The sequence below is a fragment of the Psammomys obesus genome, unplaced genomic scaffold (genome assembly GCF_907164565.1).
Source record: "Psammomys obesus unplaced genomic scaffold, mPsaObe1.curated_primary_1811, whole genome shotgun sequence".
Lineage (NCBI taxonomy): Eukaryota > Metazoa > Chordata > Mammalia > Rodentia > Muridae > Psammomys > Psammomys obesus.
The window spans coordinates 2308660-2333256 of NW_026594311.1; the positions used below are offsets into that span (position 1 = coordinate 2308660).

Consider the following 24597-nt stretch of genomic DNA (forward strand, 5'->3'; position numbering starts at 1 on the left):
CTTCCAGTACCTACAGGTAACACTGTGTGGTGCGCAGACATAAACCCAGGCATACACACATCACATACATGTAATTTTTTTAATTGGGACTGAGAAGTGGGATGATAAATGATGAAGTGGAGGAGACTGGTGCTAGCTGGCTCAGGAAGATACTGGATGAAAAAGGATGAAAGACACAGAATCCGTCGAAAAGCTGGTTAAAGAACAGAGGAGTGGGACGCATGTTACCCCATCAAGTGGATTCAGATGTCAGGGACGGGAGTGGGGCGAGCTCCGCTCTGCTCTTCAGATCTTACTGTCTGGACGGCCAGAAAGGCAGGCCAGACACAAGCGTGAGAGAAAGAAAAAGAGGGAAGTCCAGCAGCCGGGCGCTGTCCGTGGTCCTGATGGGCCCAGCACATCTACATTAGCGATCCTAAGACTGGACGGCTGGAGGTCCACAGGCAATGGTAGGAAATACTTACTCCTCCTGTAAGGGCTGAAAGGCCTTCCAGCTCTCCTCACCCCACCCTACTCTCCACAGCCCTCTCAACCATGTGCAAGGTCGGATGTTCTAAACACCTTATCAGAATGCAGGTGGAACACCGGCTAAGGCCCAGGTCTCCGTCCCCTTGCAATGTACTCAAAAACTATCCATAAAAATATAAGTAAGCATAAACGCAAATAAAAATAAAGTATCAATACCACACACCCATCCTGGAAATCAAATCTCCACCCCATTTCTTCCCATACCCCGAGTGGATTCCGAGGGTCTATCCTCATCAGAAATGCAACCTCCATGCAGCCTTCCTTACCCATTTTCTACTGAGTACAGTAGCTATGAATGAGGTCAGCCTTTGCTTGGCCTAGAACCTAGTACTCGGCATTGCTGATTAAATGTATGTATGACTCTAACAGGAGTGTGTATGTGTTACTGATGCTACTCTAGTCTCTCACCCTGCGAGCAAGAGCAGATAGTGTTTGGTTCCAGGCGAGGCAGCTTGGACAGTGGTGCCTACCCTGGGAGCCAGGTGTCCCCACCATTATTCTTTGTTTGCTTGTTTGTCTTGAAACAGGTTCTCATTATTAGCTCTGGATGTCCTAGAACTCACTGTGTAGACCAACCTGGCCCTGAATTCACAGGTATCAGCCTGCCTTTGCCTCCCAAGTGTTGGGATTAACCACACCCACCCTATGTCCCCACTATTCTTCGCCAAGGCCTGGGTCCAAGCATCCTTCTATTCTTCCATCAGGCCTGGGTCCAGTTAGGCGATGGTGGAAGCAGAAAGGAAGCAGAGGCAGCACTGAGAGTCCAGGTTTACTCTTTGGGAACAGGAAGGGGTAAGAAGGGGCGTGTGGGACAGAGGTGTCCCTCAGTAGTCAGCTGTGTAGTCTGTGCCATGTAGGCCCCGGCACAGCAGTGTAAATTCCTTCACCATCTCCTTCACCCGTCTCTTGTTCACTCGCTCACTGGAGGAGGGAAAGGAGAGCACATTAATGTAGTCTAGCAACACCGTCACCTCCATACGCGAGCTCAGGCCCACACCAGCTCTGCTCACCGAAGGATCTGCTGGCTGAAGGTGTCCTTCTGCTCGGTGCTGAGACGGGCAGATGGAAAACCAGGCGGCTGGAGTGCCTCCTTGATCCACATGCTCAGGAGGCTAAAGCAGTGTTTGTTCAGTGCGAACAGGATGTCGGCAAAGCAGTCCATAAGGCTGCGGGAGGCCTGGCCCCCGATGGCCTGAGGAAGAGGGGTTCTCAGTACATCAGAGACTTTCTGTAGCAAGGAGTCCTAGCCTCCTTGCTAGGCTCTCTGGGACAGGTCCACAGCCAGGCTGTGTGAGTAAGCACTGTCTTTTGAGAGCCAGCTGGTCCTCACAGAAACGTCAGACATTTAATCATGGGAGAAAGAGTCAGAGCTCAGGGAACCAAAGACTCGTCTACCCCCCTCCTCAATCCCTGCTGCCTCAGCAGGGACACTCTCCCCACATCCAACCCACCACTTACTCCAACTCACCTCCAGCACTGCTATGAGCAGCATACGGCCTTCTTCCTGTACCACTTTCCCAACAGTTTCTACTTCCCCACACCGAGGCAGCAGCTCTGTCTGCAAAAGACAGATGCCTGTCAGCCCCAGCTCCTTCCCACCTCTCCCTGAGGACGAAATCCTTGCGTCACACCCCAACCCTCAGAGTTCTGGAGGGGGTTCAGAGTGGGACTCACAAAGAAGCCACAGGAGGCCTTGACAGTAGGTGCCTCAGGGAACTTGAGGGCCAGCACGGCTGTGAGAGAAGTGGAGGTACATCAGATGGGGTCTTGTCATGGCAGGGGAACCCCACGCCCACCTTTCCACTTGGCCCCACTTACCACACTGGAACACAGCTTTGACATCCAATCGCTCACACAGGAACAAATCTGGCTTCCGCTTCAAAGCCTGCAGGAGGTGGAGCTGGTGAGCCCAGCCCCAGCCAGCTCCAAGGACCATTCCCCCCACTCACCTGCCACCCAAGCTCCTAACTTCACGCACTGCAGGTACAGGGTGCCACCCAGACACCTCTGGGAAACCCACATCACCACAGAGTTCAGTCAAGTGAGAAGCTGCCCCAGGGATGCTGATTGTACAAGTAGTTTGATCTGAATGCACAGGTCTGAGAGAGAATTTAGGTTCTAATCACTCCCTAAGCAAACACCTTCCCTTCTCCCCTCCCTAAGGCTCCAGGCAGCCCATAGGGACTATGTTTGGAATCACGAAAGAAGTGGTGCAGGCCCCTTCAGATTTGTGAGAGGGTGGCAAAGAGAGCTAGCAGTTGGACCCGAAGCTCCAGCCCAGCACCACACTCCCAACCCCTCCCCAAATTCCTTTCATTTTCCCAGCTCCTCAAGAAGAGGAATACCGGATGCTCTGTCCAGGGCTTCTCAGCCATCCCCATCCTAGGAGCCAGTGATGCCGTGGGGGTAGCAAATGGAGGGGTGAGGGCAGATGGCCTGCCCCAAGCGCTACCAGACATGGTTAGCACACACATCCTTGAGTCACAGAAGATGTTCCGCACAGCCGCAGCAGTCCTTAAACACTGCTGTTCTCCAGCGATGGCCCCAGCGCACAACATAGACCCTTCCAACCCCTCATGAATACCCACTTGAATACCCCCGTGTTTATTCAAGTGCAAACAGCCCTACATGTACCCCGACTTGAAATGCCCTCCTTACACACCTGTCGCACCCTCACACATCCCAAACCGTCCACACACTCACAGCCCTCTCCCACAAGTACACCACTCTAGCATGTGCACAAATGCACTCAAACAGCCTTCTTGCTAACCATATACCCTTACAGATACTCACACACACACAACGTCAGGGCCAGACCAGCCTCATTCTTCACTCCTTTCCCCACACCCCTACCAGACTATAGGCTCTAGGAGAGCAAGACCCACCCCCACTGGATGTGCTCATATCCTATCAGTCACAGCATTACTACAAACTCAGAGAATGTCTATGGGATGAGCAAGCAAAATGGTACCCCACTTACTCCACCTCACAGAACCCTTCCACCTCACAGGGGCCCTCCAACATAGAACCCACCACGCTAGCCTCCACGCGCCCATAGCCTGACACTCATCTACAAGCCACGTTCATTCATGGTAGGCATGCCAACAACTCACAACACATTCTTATTCCCATTAAAAACTCATCTCTCTAGCCCAAACATACACCCCCCCCACACACCCACACACCCACACACACACACAGCCAACACATATCCATGTTCAATGTCCACCAACTGTCTAACATGTCACATGTCAACATTCACACAGTGTAAGGGCCACCCTTCTCACACACCACATCAGTTTCACGCCTATCTCCATGGCCAGCACCGTGGACATCCTACTCACAGTAGATGCCTTCTGTCCCCCTCTGAAACCAAACTCCAAACATACAGAATAAGGTCACCACACTTAAGCACTCCCCAGACACAAATGCACCCTAATGAGGTCTCACAGTGGAGCCTGCACCCCACTTCCAGCAGCACAATCTCTCCACCAGATGGACTCTGGACTGCACAGTGCTCATTCACCTTGAGCTCTGCTCTTTGGACCTCCTCCCAGCCTACCTCCTAGGAGCAAACTAGGAGCGCTGAGGCAGGTAGTCCCCGGCGGGAGCACGGAGACAGTGAAGCCCAGGCCCTTCAACTTCAGCCCTACGCTTGCCAGCTCTGGGTAAGCCGGCCTCACAGGAACGGATGGGTACATCACCGCCCTCTCCCCCCCACTCCCTCCCGTCAGGTTCAGCCTCTCTCTGGTCTTTGTAGGTGACTGAGCTAGCTGAGGCAAAGGGGCACTAAAGGGGGGTGCTGGGTTGCCCACTCCCACGGAAACAGATGAAGAAACTCTATTCAACTGAACAGAAAAAAAAATTTGTCAACGGAAAGCTAAAAATAGGCTTAAATTGAATTTCAACATAAGAGAAAGAGAAAGAGAGAGAACAGAACGTGAATGAATAAAACTAAAACACACCTGTGCCAGGAGTTGCATAAATGAATCAACAATATCAGGATGATCCCTGGGCCCTAAAATATAATAAAGATGGAACTTAAGAAAAAATTATACAAACAGCAACTCAACCTCATATAGTTATGTGGGACTGAGAGCCTGTAGGAGACAGCGTGGGGCACATGAGCAGCAGGAAGCAAGATAAAGAAACAAAACATACAAAAACCATGAACTGGGAGAAGCCCAACAGAAAGAGACGGCAAAGTGAAGGACGGGCCTGCCCCAGCTCCCCCCAGGGGCCTTCCACCTACTCCCCCATTCCACCTCAGGCCAGTCCCCCAGTGATCTCTTGGTGCACAAATAATTCTAGATTCCACAGAGCTGAGGAAACACTCCCCGCACTCCTGCTGTAGCTCTGCTTGGCTGGGGTAGCCCTACATTGCTTCTTGGCATATACCTCCCCGTCACAGCCATCTACGTGGAGAGCAGAGCTGGCTGCAGGCTGCTCCATAGCACTTCATTTTAAGGCATGGCTCAGGCCCTAGAAAGCCCAGGGCATGAGAGCTTAGTAAGTATCCCCTTCGTTTGATGGCCTTAGGGCTCTTGGCCTAGCCAAGGAACATTTTTGTGGTTTGCTTAAACTACAGAACCCTATTTGGGTAGGGCAGGGCCCTGGGTGCTAGGAGGCTGGCCAGTCAAGTCATCAGTAGGGCCAGGGAAATAAACTGCACCATAACACCATGAGGGAGTGCTCCATCCCTGCAAAGTCCCTCCATTTAGCACAGACTTAGGAGACAGCCAAACTCAGGGCTGAGGGCAGCTCCTAGTATCTGGACATGCTAACAGGGGAAACCAGTCAGTGTGTTACCCCATGACCTGGTGGGAGGGCAGAGCCCGAGGAAGCCTCAAACTGGGACAGCAAAACAGGTGTGGGGACCATCCTGCCCAACAAGACAACCAACAACCCCCACAAATAACAATGTTGGCCATCCCTGTCTCAGCTTTGACCATTCCTGGGACAAGAGCAAGGCACGCACCTGCAGCTCCTGCCTGGGCTCCTCCACTCTCAGGAGCGTGTGGCAGAAAGGCACCTGCCTGAGGCACCGAGTAGCTGTGTGATCTTGTGTAAGCCACAGATGTTCTGTCTCCCTACCTGTGACACTTAACTCTGCTTCGCTTCCTTCTCCGGGCTACTAGGAGCCACTACCTAAGGTTGATCCTCTGAGCTCTGAAATCTGTGCTGCTCAGGGCCCGGAAATGTCCGATGTACCATATGCCTGGGTCCCGCTGTAGAAGGGTGGGTTTGGTGTGCAGTTCCCTGCCCGCTTGGGCCACACAGTGTGGGAGAAAGGTTCTGAAGGCAGGGAGCCCTCCTTGATTCAACAGTGGTTGAGACTTGCCTCAGTCTGGACACAGGGAATGCAGCAAGGGAGATGTAACCCTGCCCCTAGAGGGCGCAGTTTATGAAAGACATGGGGGGGGTTTCATTCTGTGACCTGTGCTTGCTTTATCAGCAATGTCTGTATGGTGCAGTTCCAGCACTTGGCGACAAGTGCCCAGTCCTGCCAGAGTCACTTGTCTGAGGAATAATTCCTGCCTCCTATCTAAGGCATGAAAGAGTGAGAGCTCACCCGGTCAAGGGCATAGCACTTTACAATTGTAGGAGCAAGGCAGAGTTCAAATAGGGCATGTTAAGGAAAGAGTCAGTGTGGCGGGATTGCTCCCGTCATGAGAGAACATTGGAGATACACCAGAGCTTGGTCGTATGGGAATATGACTGTAACTGAGGGCAACGGGCAGCATTTGAAAGGCTTTTAGGCCAGACAGGAAAAGTGATATTAGCGTTTTATGGAGTATATAACTGCTGTATGCTGGATGGATTGGAGAAAGGGACAGATGTGCACATGGGAGTTTATGGAGTTCAGGTGAGGCAGAGCCTAAAATGAAGAGGGGCTCATGGAGCAAAGGAGCGAACCCCCTGAGGGATGAACAGACCTAAGATCACGGGGACTCATCCAGGAAGGGGGTAAAAGGAGCAGGAAAGGTGGAGTTGAGGACACTCACTGGATCTGCTCCCTGGCCCACAAGGGACCAGACACTAATGATATGAGATGGGAATACTCGGGGCTCCAGCTGAGGTCTCTGCTTGGCCTCAAAGCTCAAATCCATCCTAAGCTTATAGGATGACAGACTAGCATTGCCAGAATAACCTCTGGCTTGGGCAGGAAGCCCAAAGGCCAGGACCAACTCTGTCAGGTAGAGGGCCACAGAACGAGGGACTGGGACCACCCCTGCAGGCACTTTGGGCTCAGAAAGGTCTAAGCTTCAACATGGGAAAAGGAGCCAGCACTCTTGATATGCAAAAGCCCAAAACAGGACCCAAGGAACCAGAATGCCTGAAATGATATGGAAAGGAGGCCCAGCAAAGGTCGGTGACTTGCCCAAGGTCACACAACTAGTTTGGTGGTGATGAGCTTAGATTCTAGGTCTGCCTGGTTTCAAGGCCCATGCTCCTCCAGCTTCTCACGATAGCCCAAAGGCAATGAGCCAGACTAGTGCCCCAAGCCCCTCAGTCTCAGCCCAGCTTCCCCCAGTATCAAGGCTGGCCTGGAGCGCAGGCAGGCTGAAAAAGTCACCATTCACCATCTTACCCACTTCATCCTCAGTGTCGACTGCTTATAGGTAACAACTGTGCTGTGCTTCATCCCCCAAAGTTTCCCATCAAGTCCCACATGTGACCAGGGGATCCAGAACACAGTGGGTAGCTTTGGCTCCCCAGTAGAGGAAGCAGAGGAGGAGGAGGCAGCGGCGGTGGCAGCAGAGACCCTGATCAGCACTTACCTTGCTGGAAGAGAGTGAGTGTGACGGAAGTGACCAGCAGGAAGAGGGCCTCTATTGGGGGGAAGTGGGCAGGCTCATGAGCAAAGATGTGGACCAGCTACAACAAAGCAGGGGATGCTAGTCAGCTGGGGTCCGCCCCACCAGGACAGATTAACATCCCTGGAACACAGGTGGGGACCCCAGCCATGGCAACCATCTGACACACTCCCACCCGGGGTCAGGTCTCTTAAGTGGGCGACATCCAGAGCACTTACTGCCCAGAGCGGATGGCTTACCTGTCGTGTGAGGTCAAGAGCAGAGGCCTGGGGAACAGTGCTGTACATCCGACCCAGCATCTCACAGAGCTGCGGCACCATGGGTGCAAAGTCATCTAGCAGTGTCTTAACAGACTTCTCAAAGATGGCGCACACTGCCTGAGGAAGAAGGCAAAGAGGCGCTTGTCAGCAGGACATGGGGGTGGGGGCAGCTAAGAAAGGACCCTTATCCAGAAGTCTGGCCAAGCCCTGCAAACCAAGCAACACAAATAACCTACTCCTTAGCCTGAAAAGAAGGAGCAAAAGGCTTTCCACAGAGGAGCACAGGCTGGAACTTTGTCACTAACTCCCATCACTCCCATCGCTACCATTTCCTTTCTAGCGACAGTAAGGGCAACCAAAATCTCAACTCAAAAGGGACCAAAGCCAGGTCTCTGGTGCTACAACAGACATCTGTTACTTGGCCCTAATGTTTCTACCCTTTCACCCAGCACTGTGATACTGGGGCGGTGGCAGTGGGGGTTGGGAGGGTGTCTTCCCCAAAGACATCCAACTGTTCTTGTGTCAGTGATGCAGCCTTCCCTCCTTACTGTCTCCAGACCACTGCAGGAAGCAGGGAGGTGGCAATCCTTCTTCGCTCTGGCACTTTTGGCCAAAACCAGTCAAGGAACAGAGAGGGTCAGGGCTCACCTCAACCACCTGGGCATCATTCAACCACTTGCTCAGCACCTTCTGGATGAGCTGGAAGACCTGCTGCAGCACAACCACCACCTAGAGACACAGGGAGGAGTGAGGGGCCACTGCCACCCACTCACGGACCTGGCAGGAGGCGAGACAAGGGCTCAACCCATCACCCTCGGCTGAACACTCACGATTTGCTACATAGGACCCCTGGGGCAAGAGGTGGTGTGTTTAACCCCCCCAAGAATGAAAGAGAAAAATATCTTGAGTTGTAGGTCATTTCAGAGGAGGACTCAGAACTGCAAAGCAGAGACTTCCTTAGCTCTTGATAAAATTGTGATAAGCTTTACAAACAAAACAAAACAAAATCAAATAAAAATCACTCTCTATCCATTTCTGCTCAGAAAAAAACCCAAAGCAGAGGGCTAGCCCCTGAGGAGGAGATGCTGTCTCACCAAATAGGCGTGGGGGAGGGAGCCCCACGGGATGCGTAGATACGGGCAGCTTATGGCAGAGCAGAGGGCAGGCTGAGGTCCTGGGAGATAGGGAAGGCAGAGTGATTACTGCCATAGAAGAAAAGGGGGGCTCTGTGGGATGATGATGGCCCAGGCTTGGCCTAGAGCCTAAATGGTAAGTGAAGCTGAGGTGTGGTGCTGAGCAGAGGCCAGGGTGCCCCTGGCTTCCTTTTTTTCCAGGAGAAGGCATGAGGCATGCAAGGTCAATGACCAAAGCAGTCCCCGGTGTTTGTACAGAACTTGCTGACTGCCAACATGTCTCACTCAAGCCTCCCCTGCCCCAGCAGTCCTGCGATGAGCAGCAGCAGACCCTGATGGACACAGCTTTGACAGGGAAGCTGAGGCTTGTCCCATATCGTACAGCTTTTAAGAGGTCACTTCAAGGGCTGGGGATGTCAAGTGGTGGCAGAGAGCTTGCCTAGCATGTCCAGGGCCGTAGGTTCAATCTCTGACACCACAAAAACAAGACCATCAAATTACAAATGCCTTTGATCCTAGCACTCGGGAGGCAGAGAGGTAGGACGATCTCTGAGCTCAAGGCCATCCATCTTTACACAGTAAGTTCCAGGCCAGCCAAGGCTACTTAGCAAGGCCCTGTCTCAGAACAAAAACCAAAACCCAAAAGTGAAAAAGCAAAGCGGTTGGCCTAAACCCATGCCTAAGCTGTCACAGAACTTATAGCTCCATTCTGCAGGACTCGCTTCTGTGCATTTCCTCTCAACAGGGGCAACTTGAAGGCAAGAGCTGCTGCATGTGGACACGTGTGCTTCCTGAGTGCCTGCAGGGGGCAGTACATGAGAAAGCAGGAGGCCCTAAAGGGCTTGGACATGAGCTCATAATAGAGCTTAATGTTGGTGTCCCTTGGGGGTGGGGACAAATAACCCTCAATGACATCACCCCCAGCTGGGCTGAGGACCAGGAAAGCATCGTCTACAGGATTGAGGCATCATCTACGCGAGTGATGCAATGACGCGGCCACATATAAAGTGGAGGGTCAAAGAACCAAATATCTGAGCTCTGTGGGGTCAGGAAGCAACACAACACTACCCACAGACTTGGAGAGTGACAGAGACATTCCCACAAGGAAAAGTGTAGTGGCAAAGACAATGTCGCCTACCGGGTTGGGTCCCTGTGGCACTGGCAGCTTTCGGAGCTCAGGCCCTTCGTGATCATCCTCATGATGACTGACATCCAGTGTGGTAAAGAGGTTGGAAAGAAGCCCCAAGATGTGGACAATGGCCAGCTTGTTGGAGGGATTGGGCTATGGGGAGAATCGAATCAGGCTCCAGATCTTCCAGGCCCAGCCTAGGGGCCAGATCACTAAACACCAGACCTGAGTGCCCATTCCAACATGCCCACCCCTGGGCCCACAGAGAAGCTCCTAGGTCCCAGCACTGCCCCAGGTCCCCAGAGCTCACTCACTATCTCTTCTGCCAACTTCTCCAGTTGTTGGATGTAGGGAGAGATGAGTGAGTGCAGGTTCTTGAGGATCTCCTCCACCTGCAGGGCTGACAGCAGGAAGCCCAGTGCCTGCATTAGCCACATGCACTGGCTTGTCTGTGGGAGCAGAGAACAGGGATGGTCCATCCTGACCACATCTGCTTGTGGGTAGATAGGGCAGTGGGCTTCTCGGGAAGGGGTATAAGAACAGAGAATAAGGGGTAAGTGGGAGTGGGGGAGAAGAAGGGAAAAGGCAGGATTTAGGGGGAGCCATTCCCCACCACCCCAGGGGACCCCTAGAAAGCTGGAGCCATACCTTGTGGATCTGCTTCATCAGCACATCCTGGGGGTAGAGAATAGCATATCAGTGTGGAGCAGGACCCTCTGAGGCCCGGCACCACCCAGGACCCCACATACCTGGGAGACAGCTACAATGTTGGCAGCATAGGGCGGCAGGTCATACTTGCACTCCCGGCAGATCTTTTTGAGGGTAGACACAGAAGAGACAGACAGCTCAGGGTTGCCCAGGGCGTGCAGCACAAGGGGCAGAACACTGTTGATCATCACAGGGTGGTCTGCTAGCCATTCCGACAGAGCTCCTGGGGGGGAGGGGAAAAGAAGGCTCTCTGAGGCAGGCCGGGCGTTAGGGCTGCTTAAGTTACAGCCCATGTACATCCAGAGTGATCGGAGGACTCTGTGTGGGCAAAGACGTTGGTGCTCGACCGTGAGCTTCACCGTGGAAAGGCAGAAAGGGGTTACTCAACAGACCCAGCACTGCTGCTCCTGTCTGACGACAGCCAACTGGCACCACTGGGAGGCAGCTCAGAGCACTGCAGAAGGGAGCCTGAGACTTGCCAGGACAGTGAGTAGGCTGCAATGTCAACTGTGTGGTGGTGTGGGGGGGATGTATCTCTCTCAATTTGGACAGGCCAGCCATGCTGTGGCTCTGAGAATGTGGTCAGTGATGTATGCTAGGTCTCACCGATGGTGAACATGACAGTATCTGCCAGCTGCACGTTGCTGATGCTGATCCGTGGGATGAGGCCGATGAGCCCGGGCACCACGTCAGAATAGTTGACATCGATGGTCTCAGCGATAGATTGGAAGCCATAAAGCAGGGCCTCTGTGTGCTATGGAAAGAGGGTGCCACTGGCTTGACTTAGGAGGAGGGTGCAACAAGTTAGGGAAGGCAGAGGGAATCGGGTTTGTGAGGTACCTGCCAGGAGTAGGGCTCCTCTGAGCTGGTGAGCAGACGGCCTAGCTTGTCGTAGAGGCTGCTAAGCAGCTCGGCCCCCAGCATCTCATAGACATACATGAGCGTGTCTGAGATGTCCACCCTGAAAAGCAGATAAAGGTCTTTTATACTGCCTGTATCTCTAACACAGGCCAGGAGCCTACCCGGGGACCCTCATGACCCTGCAAAATTGCCTAAAGGCTAGAGAAAGGAGCCCCGGAAATTAGGAGGCCTTGCTAATTGCCTCGTTCATTTCATTAGGGCCGGCCTGCTACCATCACCTGTAGATTCGGAACTGCTCCTTTTCATCCGAGGACCAGAATCCATATTCCTCATCAGAAGGAAACTGGGCCTTGTGCAGAAGCACGTCCACCAGCTGGAAATAGACTGGTCGGTACACCTGCTGGTACACAGCCTGCTTCTCTGCCTCAAAGGACAGAATGTCATCCTGAGACAGAGCCAAGGAAGACGGTTAGACACTTCACCAGCAGCCACAGAAGCTCGTGGTCCACCTTCCTCCATGATGGCCCAGTCTGATGGTCACACAGACATACCTGCAGCGTGTACCAGAAGGTGAGAGTGAGGGAGCTGGTGGTCTCATTGACAGGATAATGGCCAGGGATGCCCGTGCAGAACATGATCATGTTGACGAGCGCCAGGAAGCTCTGCCAGTGGTCTATCTGGTCTAGCAAGGCCCTGGGGAAGGAGAGGAGGGAGCAGGGGGACAGTTAGTTCACTGTGCTTCCCCAATGAGGGGCCACAGTTTTAATCTTTATAGGCCCGGCCATCCCACCAGCAGCTGCCCCACTCCCTACCGAGAGTGGTTCTCGCCCAGGGCCACAGCGATGCGACAGATGCCGTGGGAGGTCTCCATGTCCCCATTCTGCACTGCCTGTCGCAGCTGTTCCTGCAGTCCCAGCACCAGCGGGATGAGTTTCAGGAGAGTGTTCACGTACCTAGAGGCAGGAGATAAGGGGGGACCATCAGAGCTGTCTGCCCATCCCCACAAGTTTTGAGAGAAAGGCACAATCCCCCGCCTTCCACCAAAGCCCTCCTATCAAAAGGACGCCAAGGCTGCTTTGATGCTGCTCATGCTGAGAACATGAGGTCAGAGGTCTTCAGGAGAGCTCTGGGCAGGAAGCACAAGAAAGGCCGAGTTATAGGTTGAAGCACCTACAGCAGGCCTGGAAGTTGATGCTGGCATGGGTTAGCCTTTGGAGGGAATCAGGAGGAAGAGAAGGTATTTTTGTGTGAGAGAGTACATGAATTTTGGAAGCCCAGAGCACAGACTGTTATGGGTTGAAAATCTCCTAGGAAGGTATTTAGAAGGGCTGGGAAGACAGTCCTGTTGTACAATCATGAAGACATGAACTTGATCTCCAGAACCCATGTCAAAAAAGCTGGGTGTACTAGTAATGCCAGTATTGGAAAGACAGAGACAGGGGAATTCTGGGGGTTTGCTACCCTGCCAGCCTAGCCTACTTTGTAAGCTCCAGCCAGTGAGATATCCAGTCTCAAAATACAATGTAGACAGCTCCTTAGAAACAACACGGAGGCTGGTGTGCACAAACAGATAATGTTGGCATTCTACCTCTCAGGACCCGGAAACTTAGAGAAAGCATCATTGCAGATAAAGGCATACTAGAAGAAGCATGCTACTAATCCAGTATGACTTGTGTCCTTAGAAGACAGCCATGTGACGACAGAGACATTATGAGACAATGACAAGTAGAGAGAAAGGTAAACGCTCGAGCTGTGGGGCTGCAAGCCAAGGAATGCAAAAGCTGCCAGCAAACCAAAAGCCAGGAAGAGGCCACAAAGAAGTTTTCTACAGGTTTGAGAGGGAGCACAATTCAGCTGACATCTTGATTCCAGACTTCTAGCGCTCATAATTGTGAGGCAAATTCTGTCATTCAAAGCCACCAGGTTGTGGTACTTTGCTATCCCGGCCTCAGAAAGGAACATAGGTAGTGTCAAGGGATCCTGGACAAGGGTGGCCACGTCATGAACACCGTTAATGAGGACTTCGGAAGGTAGTGACAGCTCATAAGAGCATCAGTTCCCACTGGCTGCCACCAAATCCAAACTCCTGTGTCTGGTGGCAGGATGGCAGTGAACTAGATGACAAACTTTTAAGAGGTAAAATGGACAGTACAAAGTGATTGGCTGATTACAAAGGACAACTCTCCAAGTAAGTAAAGCTGAAAGCTACTGAGACATGGAGAAGGCAGGCAGGCGCAGGAACAACTTTAATGAGTGGCAAAGCTCAGCATTAGACACGATAGACAAGTAGAAGTGTTCAGAAGGACGAGGACATGAAACCCTCAAGCCCAGTGGACAGGCCAGAGCAAGACACAGATTCAGGAGTCATCAGCTGGTAGCCAAAGGTATAGAAGTCAGTAAGAGCTGACCAGGAGGAAAGCTCACCAGGAGTGAGAGAGACGTAATGTCCAGGCCAGCATCCTGAAGCACAAGGACAGGCAGAGAAAGCCAGGACACAAAGGGGACAGAGACGAGGTTAACTCCATCCACTCTGGGCAGATAGGATAAAGCAGAGGAAGCCACACTCTAAGAGAAGAGCAAATGTTTGGGACCTCTATGATGTCAACCAGTGTCACTGTAATAATTTATGTATGGCAGGAAGAGGGACTAAGGGTCCATGTTACCTGGATTTTCCCTAAGCAAGTTGACAGGCAACACCATCTGGACCATAGTGAGAAGACGAAGGGCATAAAGAGGCAGCCAGACCAGGAAGGTGGAGTTCCTTCTCCACAACCCCATTCTAGATTCTGCTAGCAAAAGCTATTCATACCAGAATACCCCCAGTTCAGAGACAGCCCCAGGGGGTGTCGCCTGGGGACAGCTGGGATAACTTCAGTCTCAGGATCCTGACACAGGCTGCACCACCAGACAATGGGTACCTTCAGGCCAGGCTCTATAGCACAAAGAGTCAGGGGCAGGGCCAAGGCTATGACCCATAAACTCGATAGCAGTTGAGATGGAGGCTAACTCCATAGCATCCCCACTCTCTACCTGCCAGTTCATGCAGACAGAAGGTAGGCAGGAAAGGCTTTCAACATAGGCTAGAAGGGCTCAGAGTATTGTCCAACGTCAAACAGCAACTTAGACTCAGTTGAAACTGAGAAAGTCTTAAGCTGCTCTAGATCTGCTTCCCTTCTGGAGCCAGTCACAATTTCTGCAGAGGACCTGTGCAGATCTTGGTTACTATCTCCAGTCCCGGCTGGGTGTGGCGACACACACCGTCAATCCCAGCAGAGGCAGGAGGATCTGCATTTGAGGCCAGCCTGGTCTACAGACTGAGTTCCAGGACAGTGAGGGCTACACAGAGAGATCCTATCTTGAAAAACAAACAAACAATAAACAGAGCAGACACAAACAAAAGAAGGAATTGGGGAGGGGGGTTTCAAAGGAGAGAGCCAGGAAGCAGAAAAAGGGGGGAAAAAAACTTGGCCAGAGGGAGTGTTAGTTTCAGAGACTGGATTACCCAGGATCAGTCACTGAAGGTCACTTTCCTAAGCCAAATATAGCAAACTAGACTGGACAGGGCAGAACCCGGGTGCCAACTCCTGGCTTGTTGTAGCCCACCCACAGGGAAACTGCCTATGTAGATTTCCTACCACCCATGCTGAGACCTCTCAGCAAACAGAACAAGCCTGGGGCCTCAGAGGTTTCCAGACTTGCTGGAGGAGGCCTGAGAGGATGACTTGGCTAAGGCAGGTTCCAGAGGCCTGGCTTTAGATGGTCAGCTCCTGCAGCTGGAGTAGAGCTGTTGGGGTGTCTTGGCTGTCACTCACACTGAGCTCAGCCCAGACCTACAATTAGAGCTCTGGGAGCAGAGCTGAGAAAATGGGAAGAGTTGCTAAGCAACCAAGGGGCTGCAACCAATAGGTGCCTCGGAGGCTATGGGTTCCCTCACTGGCCCCTTGCTTGCTCAGAAGAGAAGGGGCAACAATTACCTGCTAAAGCCCTCAAGACAGGCTGAGTGAGTAAACTCCAGTGCATTCGAGGATACCTAACATCACCCCAGTACCTGTCCTGATAATTCTCTTTAGACACTGCCTGAGCCCACCCAGCACTTGAGCATCATGCTGCCACCAGAACCCTGATGTGAGACTTGTTATCCAGCCTATGCTACGGAGCAGGTGTATCTTACTAACCGTCCTTGCAATGAGAATAGCCAAGATTAAGAAACACACACGATATTATGGAGTACCTGGCAGCCATGCTAAACAGCTCATGCTCTCTTCTGTAACAATCACACCAAAATATGTTTTCTTTTTCTTTTTAGTAGTGGGATTGAACCTAGGGCGCATGCATGTTCGGCAAGCACACTACTACTGAGCCTTGCTATGCACAGCTCTTTAAAGTTTTAAAGAACAGCGATCAACCATATCACCTATGTGTCTGCACGTGCTCGTGCTCTAGCCCACCGCCTGTAACACTTTCTACTTCTCACTTGCTTAAAACAAACAGCTTTCATCTGTTTAACAGTAACTGTCTGTTTCTCTCTTTAAAAAACAAACAAACAAACAAACAAACAAACAAAAAAAAAAAAAACCCAAAACGTTAACCATTAAACTTATCACAAATGGTGGAAGGACAGAAACGTCATACAAACAGCCCCTAATTTCAAGCATGTGACGCATGCATAGCATATACCCATTAATAGGCCCTGCTCATTTCCCACCCTGAGTAAGGGCCACAAAAGAGCAGCCATTACTCAAGGAATGGAAATACGCTTTACTGAGTGCCGAGGGCTGGCCCTGTGCACATCAGACTGTTCTAAGCACTACAATTACTTTGTGTTTTGTATGATTGCCTCCCTTTTTGCTTAGAAGTGGTTTACCAAAGGTCTCACATTTAGTAAACAAACTGAAATTCAAACTCAGACATGACTATTCACAAGGCTTGAGCCATTAGCTACTCCTCCACACAGCTTTCAGTAGCTTTCCCCTCCACCTCTGCCCAAGATTCCCAAAACCCTTTCTCTGAAGTGTCGGGGTCAAGTTTCCAATCTTGTTCTTTCCAGCCCAATTTACACCCCAAAGGATCTCAACGGACCATTTCCTCTGTATAAAATCCTTTACTAACTTTATACCATCTCCAGGATGAAAGATTTAAAAAACAAAACCTCAGGCTTGGCTGACAAGATCCCACATGATTTGAACCTGGTCCTCCTACAGCTCCAGCCATTAGGCCCTGCTATCTCGTCATCTGTAGTAACTTACAAGCCATCACTAATTCCTTCACATCTTTCACCTTTGCTTGAATGCTTTCATCTGTCTGGGATGTCCTCCCCAAATCTACCAACTGTATCTGACTAACTCTCACACAGCTTTGGTCATCACTTCCTCTGGGAAGGCTTTCACATACCTCAGACTGAGGCAAATGCCTCGACTGGGTTCCCAGAGCCTCTGCTCTCTCTGTTAGTATTGAATGGTAGTTGCCAGCTCATGTGCTCACCAGACTGTGAGCAGCTGACCCGACAAGTTAAAACCTTTACATGTCAGCCGGGCATGGTGGTGCACGCCCGGAATCCCAGCACTCAGGAGGCAGAGGCAGGCAGATCTCTGTTGAGTTCAAGGCCAGCCTGGTCTAGAAGTCGAGTCTAGGATAGCCAAGGCTACACAGAAAAACCCTGTATTGAAACAACGCCCCCCCCCAAAAAAAAAAACACAAAAACAAAAACAAAAACAAACAAAAAAAAAAACCCACCACACAGCAGGTCCCTGTCAAATGCTTGGCAAATGCACACTTTACTACATTCACTTTCTTTCGGATCTTTGAATGTGCACTTTAGGGTTTAGTGCCTATTGTGGTTCTGGAAGCTAGAGACGTTCCCTTTCACCAAATCTCCTCTAACCCCCAGCCCTCCCTTCACCAGGCAACTCCCATTTTTCATCCACTCAAAAACTGGTGGACACTCCACTTCCCAGGCACAATGAGATAAAGTAACATGACAGTCTGCATCCTTGCAGCTGAGTGGCTAATGGAGAGACGCACAGAGACTTAAGAAGGGATCACATTACAGGCCAGGAAGGAAAACCAGGGATATCGCTAAGAGCCCTGAGATAATACAGTGAAGAAGGCCAAGCTTGGTCTTAAGAACCCTTGGGAACTTCTCTATGGAAGTGAGATGGAATATAAGTTGATGTGCCAAGCACCTGTTCAGGGGCTGGCAAGGAACAGAAAAAAAAACAAAACAAACAAACAAAAAAAAAAACAACAGTATAAATGCAAAGGAGGTCAGGAGTGTGACATGACATGTTCACATGTGCTTCATTGTGGAAGCATCTTCACAGGCTACGCTAACGATTCTGAACTTGAAGCATAGAGGAGAGCCACTGGTCAGAAAGATTAGAGCCTCGTTTTCAGAAAGTCACTCTGACTGTTGGGATGATTAAGGGTACAAGAGGGGGAAAAGCAGGGGACTGATGTGAAAGCTGTGCTAAAATCCAGGAAAAGAGATGACAGCTGGGGCCAGGGGGGTAGCAGCAGAAACCGAAAATAATAGATCTGCAATATGGTTCGGGAGCAGAACTGCCAGGGCTCAGCGGCTGTCTGAGGGAAAGAGAAGAGGCAAATATTTTAAAAGTCTACCAGATAATTAGTTGGTGAATGTCTGCCTCACTTTCTAAATGTGTGGACAGGGACCGTGTCTCCTTGGCATCCTTGCTTTTGTCTCCTGCATAGGATAAAGTGTGTGACAGACACTCCATTAGTGTTGGGTGGGTGGGGCTGTCCCTCTCCGGGAAGCTGGAGACTCACTCACCTTTGGGCATCAGGCTGGGAGATGGCATTGACAATGGCCTCCACGCTGCTGTCAAAGAGCTCTGAGTCCTGCAGAGCGGTGAAGGCAGCCTGGATGAGGGCCTCACAGTCCTGCAGTGGTACCTCCAGCTGCACCCAGCTGGAGAAGCACTTGAGCACCTTCTGACGCACACAGCTGGGAGAGCTGGGCTGTTGAAGCAGTTGCTCCAGCAATGGGAAGACAGCCCCACACTCCACGGCCAGGCTGGCCCGCACCAGACCTTTGCGGTACTGGGGCAAGCGGCTGGTCTGGAACTCCTCGGGTAGTACTGTCAGCAACTCTAACAGGGCCAGACAACGGCCCTGGCCGTCCACCGGAGAGTCCTCGGCCTGGAAGAGCCGAACCATGTCTGCCACAGCACATGGCCAAGCGTCAGGCATCATGCTGAGAGCCAGGGAGGCCAGTGCCACGCACAGCCGAGTCAGCACAATTTTGGAGCCACTGGCAAATCGGGTGATCTGGGTGAAGAGCTGTGCCTTTAGGCTTTCATACTGGTCAGTGGGGATGTCACTCCAATAGCGAGAGATCTTGATGTGTAGGGCACTGGCTCCAAAGTACTGGATCTCAGGCACCTTGTCCGGCTGTAGTAGCTGCCAGCTGAAATGCCAGGCCTGTGGAGAGACCTGGGCCTGCATCAGCCACTTCTGAGCCAGGTTCTTGTTCTCAATATTGGGGTCGTAGTAGAGCTGGTGCAGCGCCTGCAGGATGGCAGAGGATTGAGCAGGTGTTGGCCACTCTGGATCCGGCCAGAGCACACAACAGAGGGTGGGACTTGCTTCTTCAAGAGGCTGCCTCTCCCTGACTCAGGAGGGGGGGGGAGAGAGAGAGTGAGCAGGAAGGGAGAGCTCAGGGCTCAGCTGACCTCTTGAAAGCCTGACTTTTGCCCATGCTCTATCGTATCTTCTTCTTATAGCACAAATGGCTTCTGAGAGGGACTCTCCACAGGAAAGCAGAAAAGGTGTGGGGGCTGGGCTCTTCCCAGAGGGAGGTATGTGAGGGCAAGGCCTAGGAGGAAGGGATGGCTCCACAGGGATAAATGTGAACTTGAGACAAGTACAGAACAGCCTAAAGGGGCCTGGCCCTTCCAGATACAGCTGCCCCATTGATTCCCACAAGCAAACTCCATTTGCTCCCCAGGATCATCCTGAGGTCACTCTGGAGGCTGGCACTAAAGCCAGTGTGAAATTGAGAAAGACTGCTTCAGGCCAGGTAGCCCTGGAACAGGTACACTGGAAGGGATGATGGGAACATCTTCAGAGAATACATGTAAGCCTCCAATCAGATGGTGCCAGAAGCAGCCCAAGTGAGTGCCTACCCAGGAGCCGAATCCCTGGGCCCAACTCCAGGGAGACTTCACGCAGTAAGAAAACAATGGCTTATCTCCCTGGTAGCACATGGAACCATGTGCCACCATGCCAACACCGAGCAGCCCCAAGGGCCAGGTTCCCTAAATGGACTCCATTCCACTAGGATTAACCCTGAAAGCCAGTTATGGCTACTGTCCCTTCAGCCACTCAGGGATGCAAAAGGAAACACAAAATTGAAACAGTTTGTATTCTCAACATTTGTGAGGGCAAACAGAGCTCAAGAAAAACAAAGGAGTTCCGATAACTGCCCCTTGCTTTCCAGCAAGGTATCCCAAACTCTCTGTTCATCCCTGAGGGGATGGAGGTGGGGGTGGTGCGTTCCTGCATTCCAGGCTGCTGGGAGAATAGAATCAAAAAAGATGGCCTGGTCAATGGAGAAGTCTGGAAGGAGGCCAAAGCAGAAAGCCACATGGGCAGGTAAGGAAGGAAGGGCCCTGTAAAGTTGCCAGCAGAGCCAAGCCCCTTGGCCCCGGCACAAAGCGAGGGAGCGGCCACACTCCCGCCTGCCTAGGACCAGTTCGACTTCCATCCAATAAGGAAAAGACCCTTTCCTGAAGATGAATGAAAACATAGCCCAGATGGTTTTAGTTCCAGATATTTTTGTGAGCCTTTGACTAAACAAAGTGAGTCAGGTCCAGGATGGTTCAGCCTCAGTGTCGTTTCTAAGGTAGAGGTGGGGGTTGCTGAGTGACAGGTCTTCCGAGTTCCTGGTTTCCTCTAGAACTGCTCCTGCTTTTCTCCTGGAACTGGACAGGGGCCAATCTTGTTTTAAGTCTAAGCCCATCAGTACCCTGAGGGGAACAACCTAAGAGCCCAGAGAATCTACCGGAAAGGGGACCTGTGTCTACAGAAAGCCAAAAATAGCCCATTAGGCACTGCAACACTGCTGCCCAAGCCGGCTGCCCAAGGGAGCTAGCTGGTAAATACCAGGTGCTCTAGGGGCATCATCCCAGCGGGCACTGAGCCCGGGCCTGAGCTCTGCCATTAGTGTCAGTCCCCAGAACTTCTGCTCTGTCACTGGACTGCCCACCCCAAGGCCCTCATACCTTCTCCACGTTCTCCACAGTGAAGTCCAAGGCTGGTGCTGCTCCAGCCCCTGCAGCCCCCAGCTGCTCCTCCCGCCGCTCCATCTTTGCTCCCTGCCTGGCAGGGAGGTGGACCCTGATCTCTCTCTTGCCCCAGCCCTTTGGCTGCTGGCCCCCTGCTAGACCCCGGCTTGAGTACCCAGGAAGCGGTGGGATGAGGGGATGCCCAGGGCGGGCATGGCTGCCGAGGCCTGCCCACCTCGATTGGAGGGTGGGGGCTTGCAGAGGTCAAAAGATGTGCTCTTCGGAGGGGACCCGCTGAGGCGGCTCCCAAAAGAGAGGAGTCAGGAAGGTGCTCTCAGGCAATGGTCCTAGTGGGAGGTCACGGCTCTGTCCCTTGAATCAGAAGTCATAGGGAAGGGAGGCCTAGAGGGGAAACAGAGGCCCTGGCCCGTGAGGGGTCACAGGGTCAACGGTCTGTACCCACAACACCCTAGTCTGGGTGAGCGCCTAGATGCTAAGAGGACAGGGGGCTGGGAGATCACCCGGGAAAGAGCCCTTCGCGGGAGACTGAGGCGTCCAAGGAAGCGACGGGTTGCAGTTTCGTAAGTCTGGGGCAGAGTCGGTGGAGTTGAGGGGCTGAGCTAGATGCCCTCCGTTGGCCTGGCCCGTGATCTGTTCGCCTCTCAGCTCTGGCCCCGCTATGGTCGCTGCCTCCGCCCCAGTGACTGACAGACGGGCCGGCCCGGCCGGGACGGGGCGGGGACCTCAGCAAGACGCGGGCTGTCCCAAGCGCCTGTCCCCTGCACCACTAACTCAGGCCCCCACCCACGCCTGTCCTGACCCGGCACGACCAAATACATTCAGGCACCGCACGACGGAACTACGCGAAAACTCATTCCGGGTCTTTGGCCCTGTCCTCGTGCCAGCCCACGCGCCCCCAAACAGGCGACGGAACGGCGTGCCGCTAGGGGCCCCTGCCCGAAGCAAGGACCCACCTCTATGCACCCTGGGAAATGTAGTTTTTCGCTGGACCGGAAGGCGGCTCTTGCGGAGGGCGGCTCAGAGCACGTGGTTTGGGATCCGGTGGCGCCCCAACCTATTCCCGGTTTACGGCTCAAGACCGTTTGGCTCCGTCAAATTGCCTAGGAGTGCAGTTCCTGCGAAGATGTGATTCTTGGGGCCTGTAGATGGAGTTGGAAGTCAGAACTGGAGAATAGAGGGACAGGGTCAAGTTCGGTCACTGCTCACTCCAAGGACATAGTCGGGTCCAGGGAACTGTGTGTGTTCGTGAACCGTCAGCACCCGCTAGAGAAGAGAAAAGATGGGAGTTACTTGGTGTCGGGGGTTGGGGGTGGGGAGGAAGCCTTGCGGATCAGCTTGTGAGCAACCAGGAAATCACATCAGTGTGTGTGTGTATGTGTATGTAAAGGGGACGGGAAGGTTTTCATTATATTTCATGTGCGTAAAGAGTAGCTCATGGCTTTACCTTAAGTTCTGTTCTTTTTAAATTTCAAGACAGGGTTTCTCTGTGTAGCCCTGGATATCCTGGACTCTTTGTAGATCAGGCTGGCCTGGAACTCACAGATAACCGCCTGTCTCTGCCTCCTGAGTGCTGGGGCTGAAGGTGTGCACCCTTATGCCCAGCCTAAAACATTATTTAAAGCTAAACTATTTTAAACTCAATTTAGGCTTACTGTATGGCTTCTCTCTTACTGATTATAAACTTTGCCCAGCACAGAGTCTTCTAGCAGTAGAACAGTTAGAGAAGTATGAGACGGACTGGAGGATCAGAAATTTTGTAAACCTGGGGAGGATGCAGATTAAGACAGGCTGAAGACACCATGCAAGGTTTTAAATGTACACCACCGTGCCAGGTGACGCTTGTATTTTAAAGGAGGAAGCTGGCTCTGGAATTAGCTGCTGAGGCCAGAGAAGGTCAATGAATGCTTCGCAAGGGAAAAGAAACTTGGTAAGATCTTGAACAATCCTCAGAGCTTGGAAAGGAGAGTGGCTCGCTGCTAAAGGAAGTCCACCACAACTGGTCAGCATGCCTTTAATCCCGGCACTGTGGCAGGCAGAGGCAGGCGGATCTCAGTAAGTTTGAGGCTACCCTGATCTACAAATCAAGCCCATAACAGCTAGGGCTACACAGAGAAACCCTGTGTTGGGGAAGGGGGGTTGCTTAAAGAAGCCAAGCAGATCAATGTGAGTTCGAGGCCAGCCTAGTCTGCAGAGTGAGTCCCAGGACAGCCAGAGCTATGAGACCCTGTCTCATAACAACAACTACAAACATTTGAAGAGCGCTAGTGATTTCCGGTGTTTAAGGGGCTATATGAGGGTGAGGGAGAGGGAAGGGATAGTTGACAGCTGTGAAGAGAAGTTGAGGGCAGTAGACTCCTGTAGGAGTGTAGACGGGTTCCTGAATCCAGTGAGAACTGATGACTGCGTTTCCATGTTAGAAAAACCTGTCTGCAGTGTGGAGGAAAGGGAAGAAGGTAGGAGGCTTTGAAAGGAGGGAATCAAGGAACCAAAAGAAAGTAACTGATTCTAGACCTTAGAATGAATTTTGCCAGGTCTGCTGCTGGCTGAAGGTTTCCTGACGATATGAATCCTCCCAAGTAAATGAATGGCAGGGTGGAGGGCTGGCAGCAAAGAGCCCAGCTTCTCCACTTAGACCTGGCTTAAAAACTTACGTGTCTTTCTAGCTGTGAGACCGTGGCTTCTTTGGAAGATGAGGGAGAGATTGAGAGATTTGCCCAGGGAAGCACAAACTGAAATAATACTTGAATAGGACCTGGCCCCCAAGCCACAACATGGCTGCTGTGTTTTCTTCTTGTTTGCAGTTAAAGGCTCATTCACCTCACCATCCCCTCTCTCTGTTAAGACGGTCAATTGCAGGCTTGGAGAATCAATGAGGATAAACTCCTTCCTCATCATAAGCTTTGAACCCCACCTCCCTCCCATTTTCTGTAACTCTGGGAAGCATCACAAGCATCCCCTCCATTAAGATTTAAAATGCCATCTGAATGGGATTAGAGGGATGGCTGAGTAGCTAAGAGCGCTGGCTGCTTTTCCAGAGGCCTGGGTTTGCTTCCTAACACTCAAATGGTGTCTCACAACTGTCTTAGGGTTTTTGTTTGTTTGTCTTGTTTTGTTTTGTTTTTTCGTTTATCAAGACAGGCTTTCTATGTGTAGCCTTGGCTGCCCTAGAACTCTGTAGAGGGCTGGCCTGGAACTTAAGAAATCCCCCTGCCTCTGCCTCCCAAGTGCTGGGACATGACATTTTGATCTGACTCGGCAGGTAATGGCACTTCCTGTCAAACCGGAGGACTTGAGTTCAATAAGGGGACCCACACAGTGGAAGGAGATAACTGACTCCCACAGCTTGTCCCTGCGTACCCGTGCCCCTCCCCGAAACAACTCCACATGATGAACAAATAAGGAAGCAGAACTTTCAGAAAGTTGATCTAATTGGACCTGCCAGTCAGCTGGCTAGGAGATCACCCTTCAGGAAGGTTGATTCAAGCCAAGTTAAGGAGATGAGAGAAATTATTTCCTTAATGGAATAATGGACTTGTGCCCTCCAAGAAGCTCCTCTCTCCTAGCATTTGCTTGTAGATAGTCTGCTCACTCTGCCTAGTGGAGTTGTAACTTAGGAAATATAACTCTTCCTTTTCTTTCTATCTCATTTTCAGATACTGGCCGAGAGCCTAAGCATGCTTTTTCTGAGACGCTGGACCTTCCCACTGTTTCTCTGCAGGTGCTGCACCTTTCTTCAGCTGCTTGCCAAGCTCCTTGCCTACCTCAAAAGGCATAACTTTCACTCCTTTTCATCTCTCTTCTCCATCAGTTGCTGAGACTATCAGATTCTTTCCCATTGCTTTTCTCTCTGGCTCTAATGAAAACGTCCCCCAGCTTCCTTCTGTGTCTGTTTTA

General features: G+C 51.8%; 1 protein-coding gene across 1 annotated transcript; it reads right to left on the reverse strand.

Moving 5' to 3' along the window:
* Positions 1-1284: 1284 nt before the first annotated feature.
* Positions 1285-21423, reverse strand: Ipo13 (importin 13). The gene is made up of 20 exons (XM_055618462.1): positions 20680-21423; positions 18228-18964; positions 12250-12390; positions 11989-12130; positions 11716-11882; positions 11417-11537; positions 11183-11330; positions 10618-10799; positions 10517-10543; positions 10183-10317; positions 9878-10021; positions 8255-8335; positions 7586-7723; positions 7311-7407; positions 4494-4546; positions 2347-2413; positions 2203-2261; positions 1997-2086; positions 1539-1720; positions 1285-1449 (listed from the first exon to the last, which is right to left on the reverse strand). Exons 1-20 carry the CDS (start codon positions 20761-20763, stop codon positions 1353-1355), a joined length of 2892 nt encoding a protein of 963 aa, XP_055474437.1. The 5' UTR covers positions 20764-21423; the 3' UTR covers positions 1285-1352.
* Positions 21424-24597: the final 3174 nt, after the last annotated feature.

What these genes read in the sequence shown, in the direction of transcription:
- Ipo13 (XM_055618462.1), bottom strand. Translation starts at nt 20,763, where the DNA reads ATGGAGCGGCGGGAGGAGCAGCTGGGGGCTGCAGGGGCTGGAGCAGCA. An exon ending in CCTTCTGGTACACGCTGCAG is followed by an intron (nt 11,883 to 11,988) that starts GTATGTCTGTGT and finishes GCTCTGTCTCAG; the next exon opens with GATGACATTCTGTCCTTTGA. An exon ending in TACTGTCATGTTCACCATCG is followed by an intron (nt 10,800 to 11,182) that starts GTGAGACCTAGC and finishes CCTCCCCCCCAG; the next exon opens with GAGCTCTGTCGGAATGGCTA.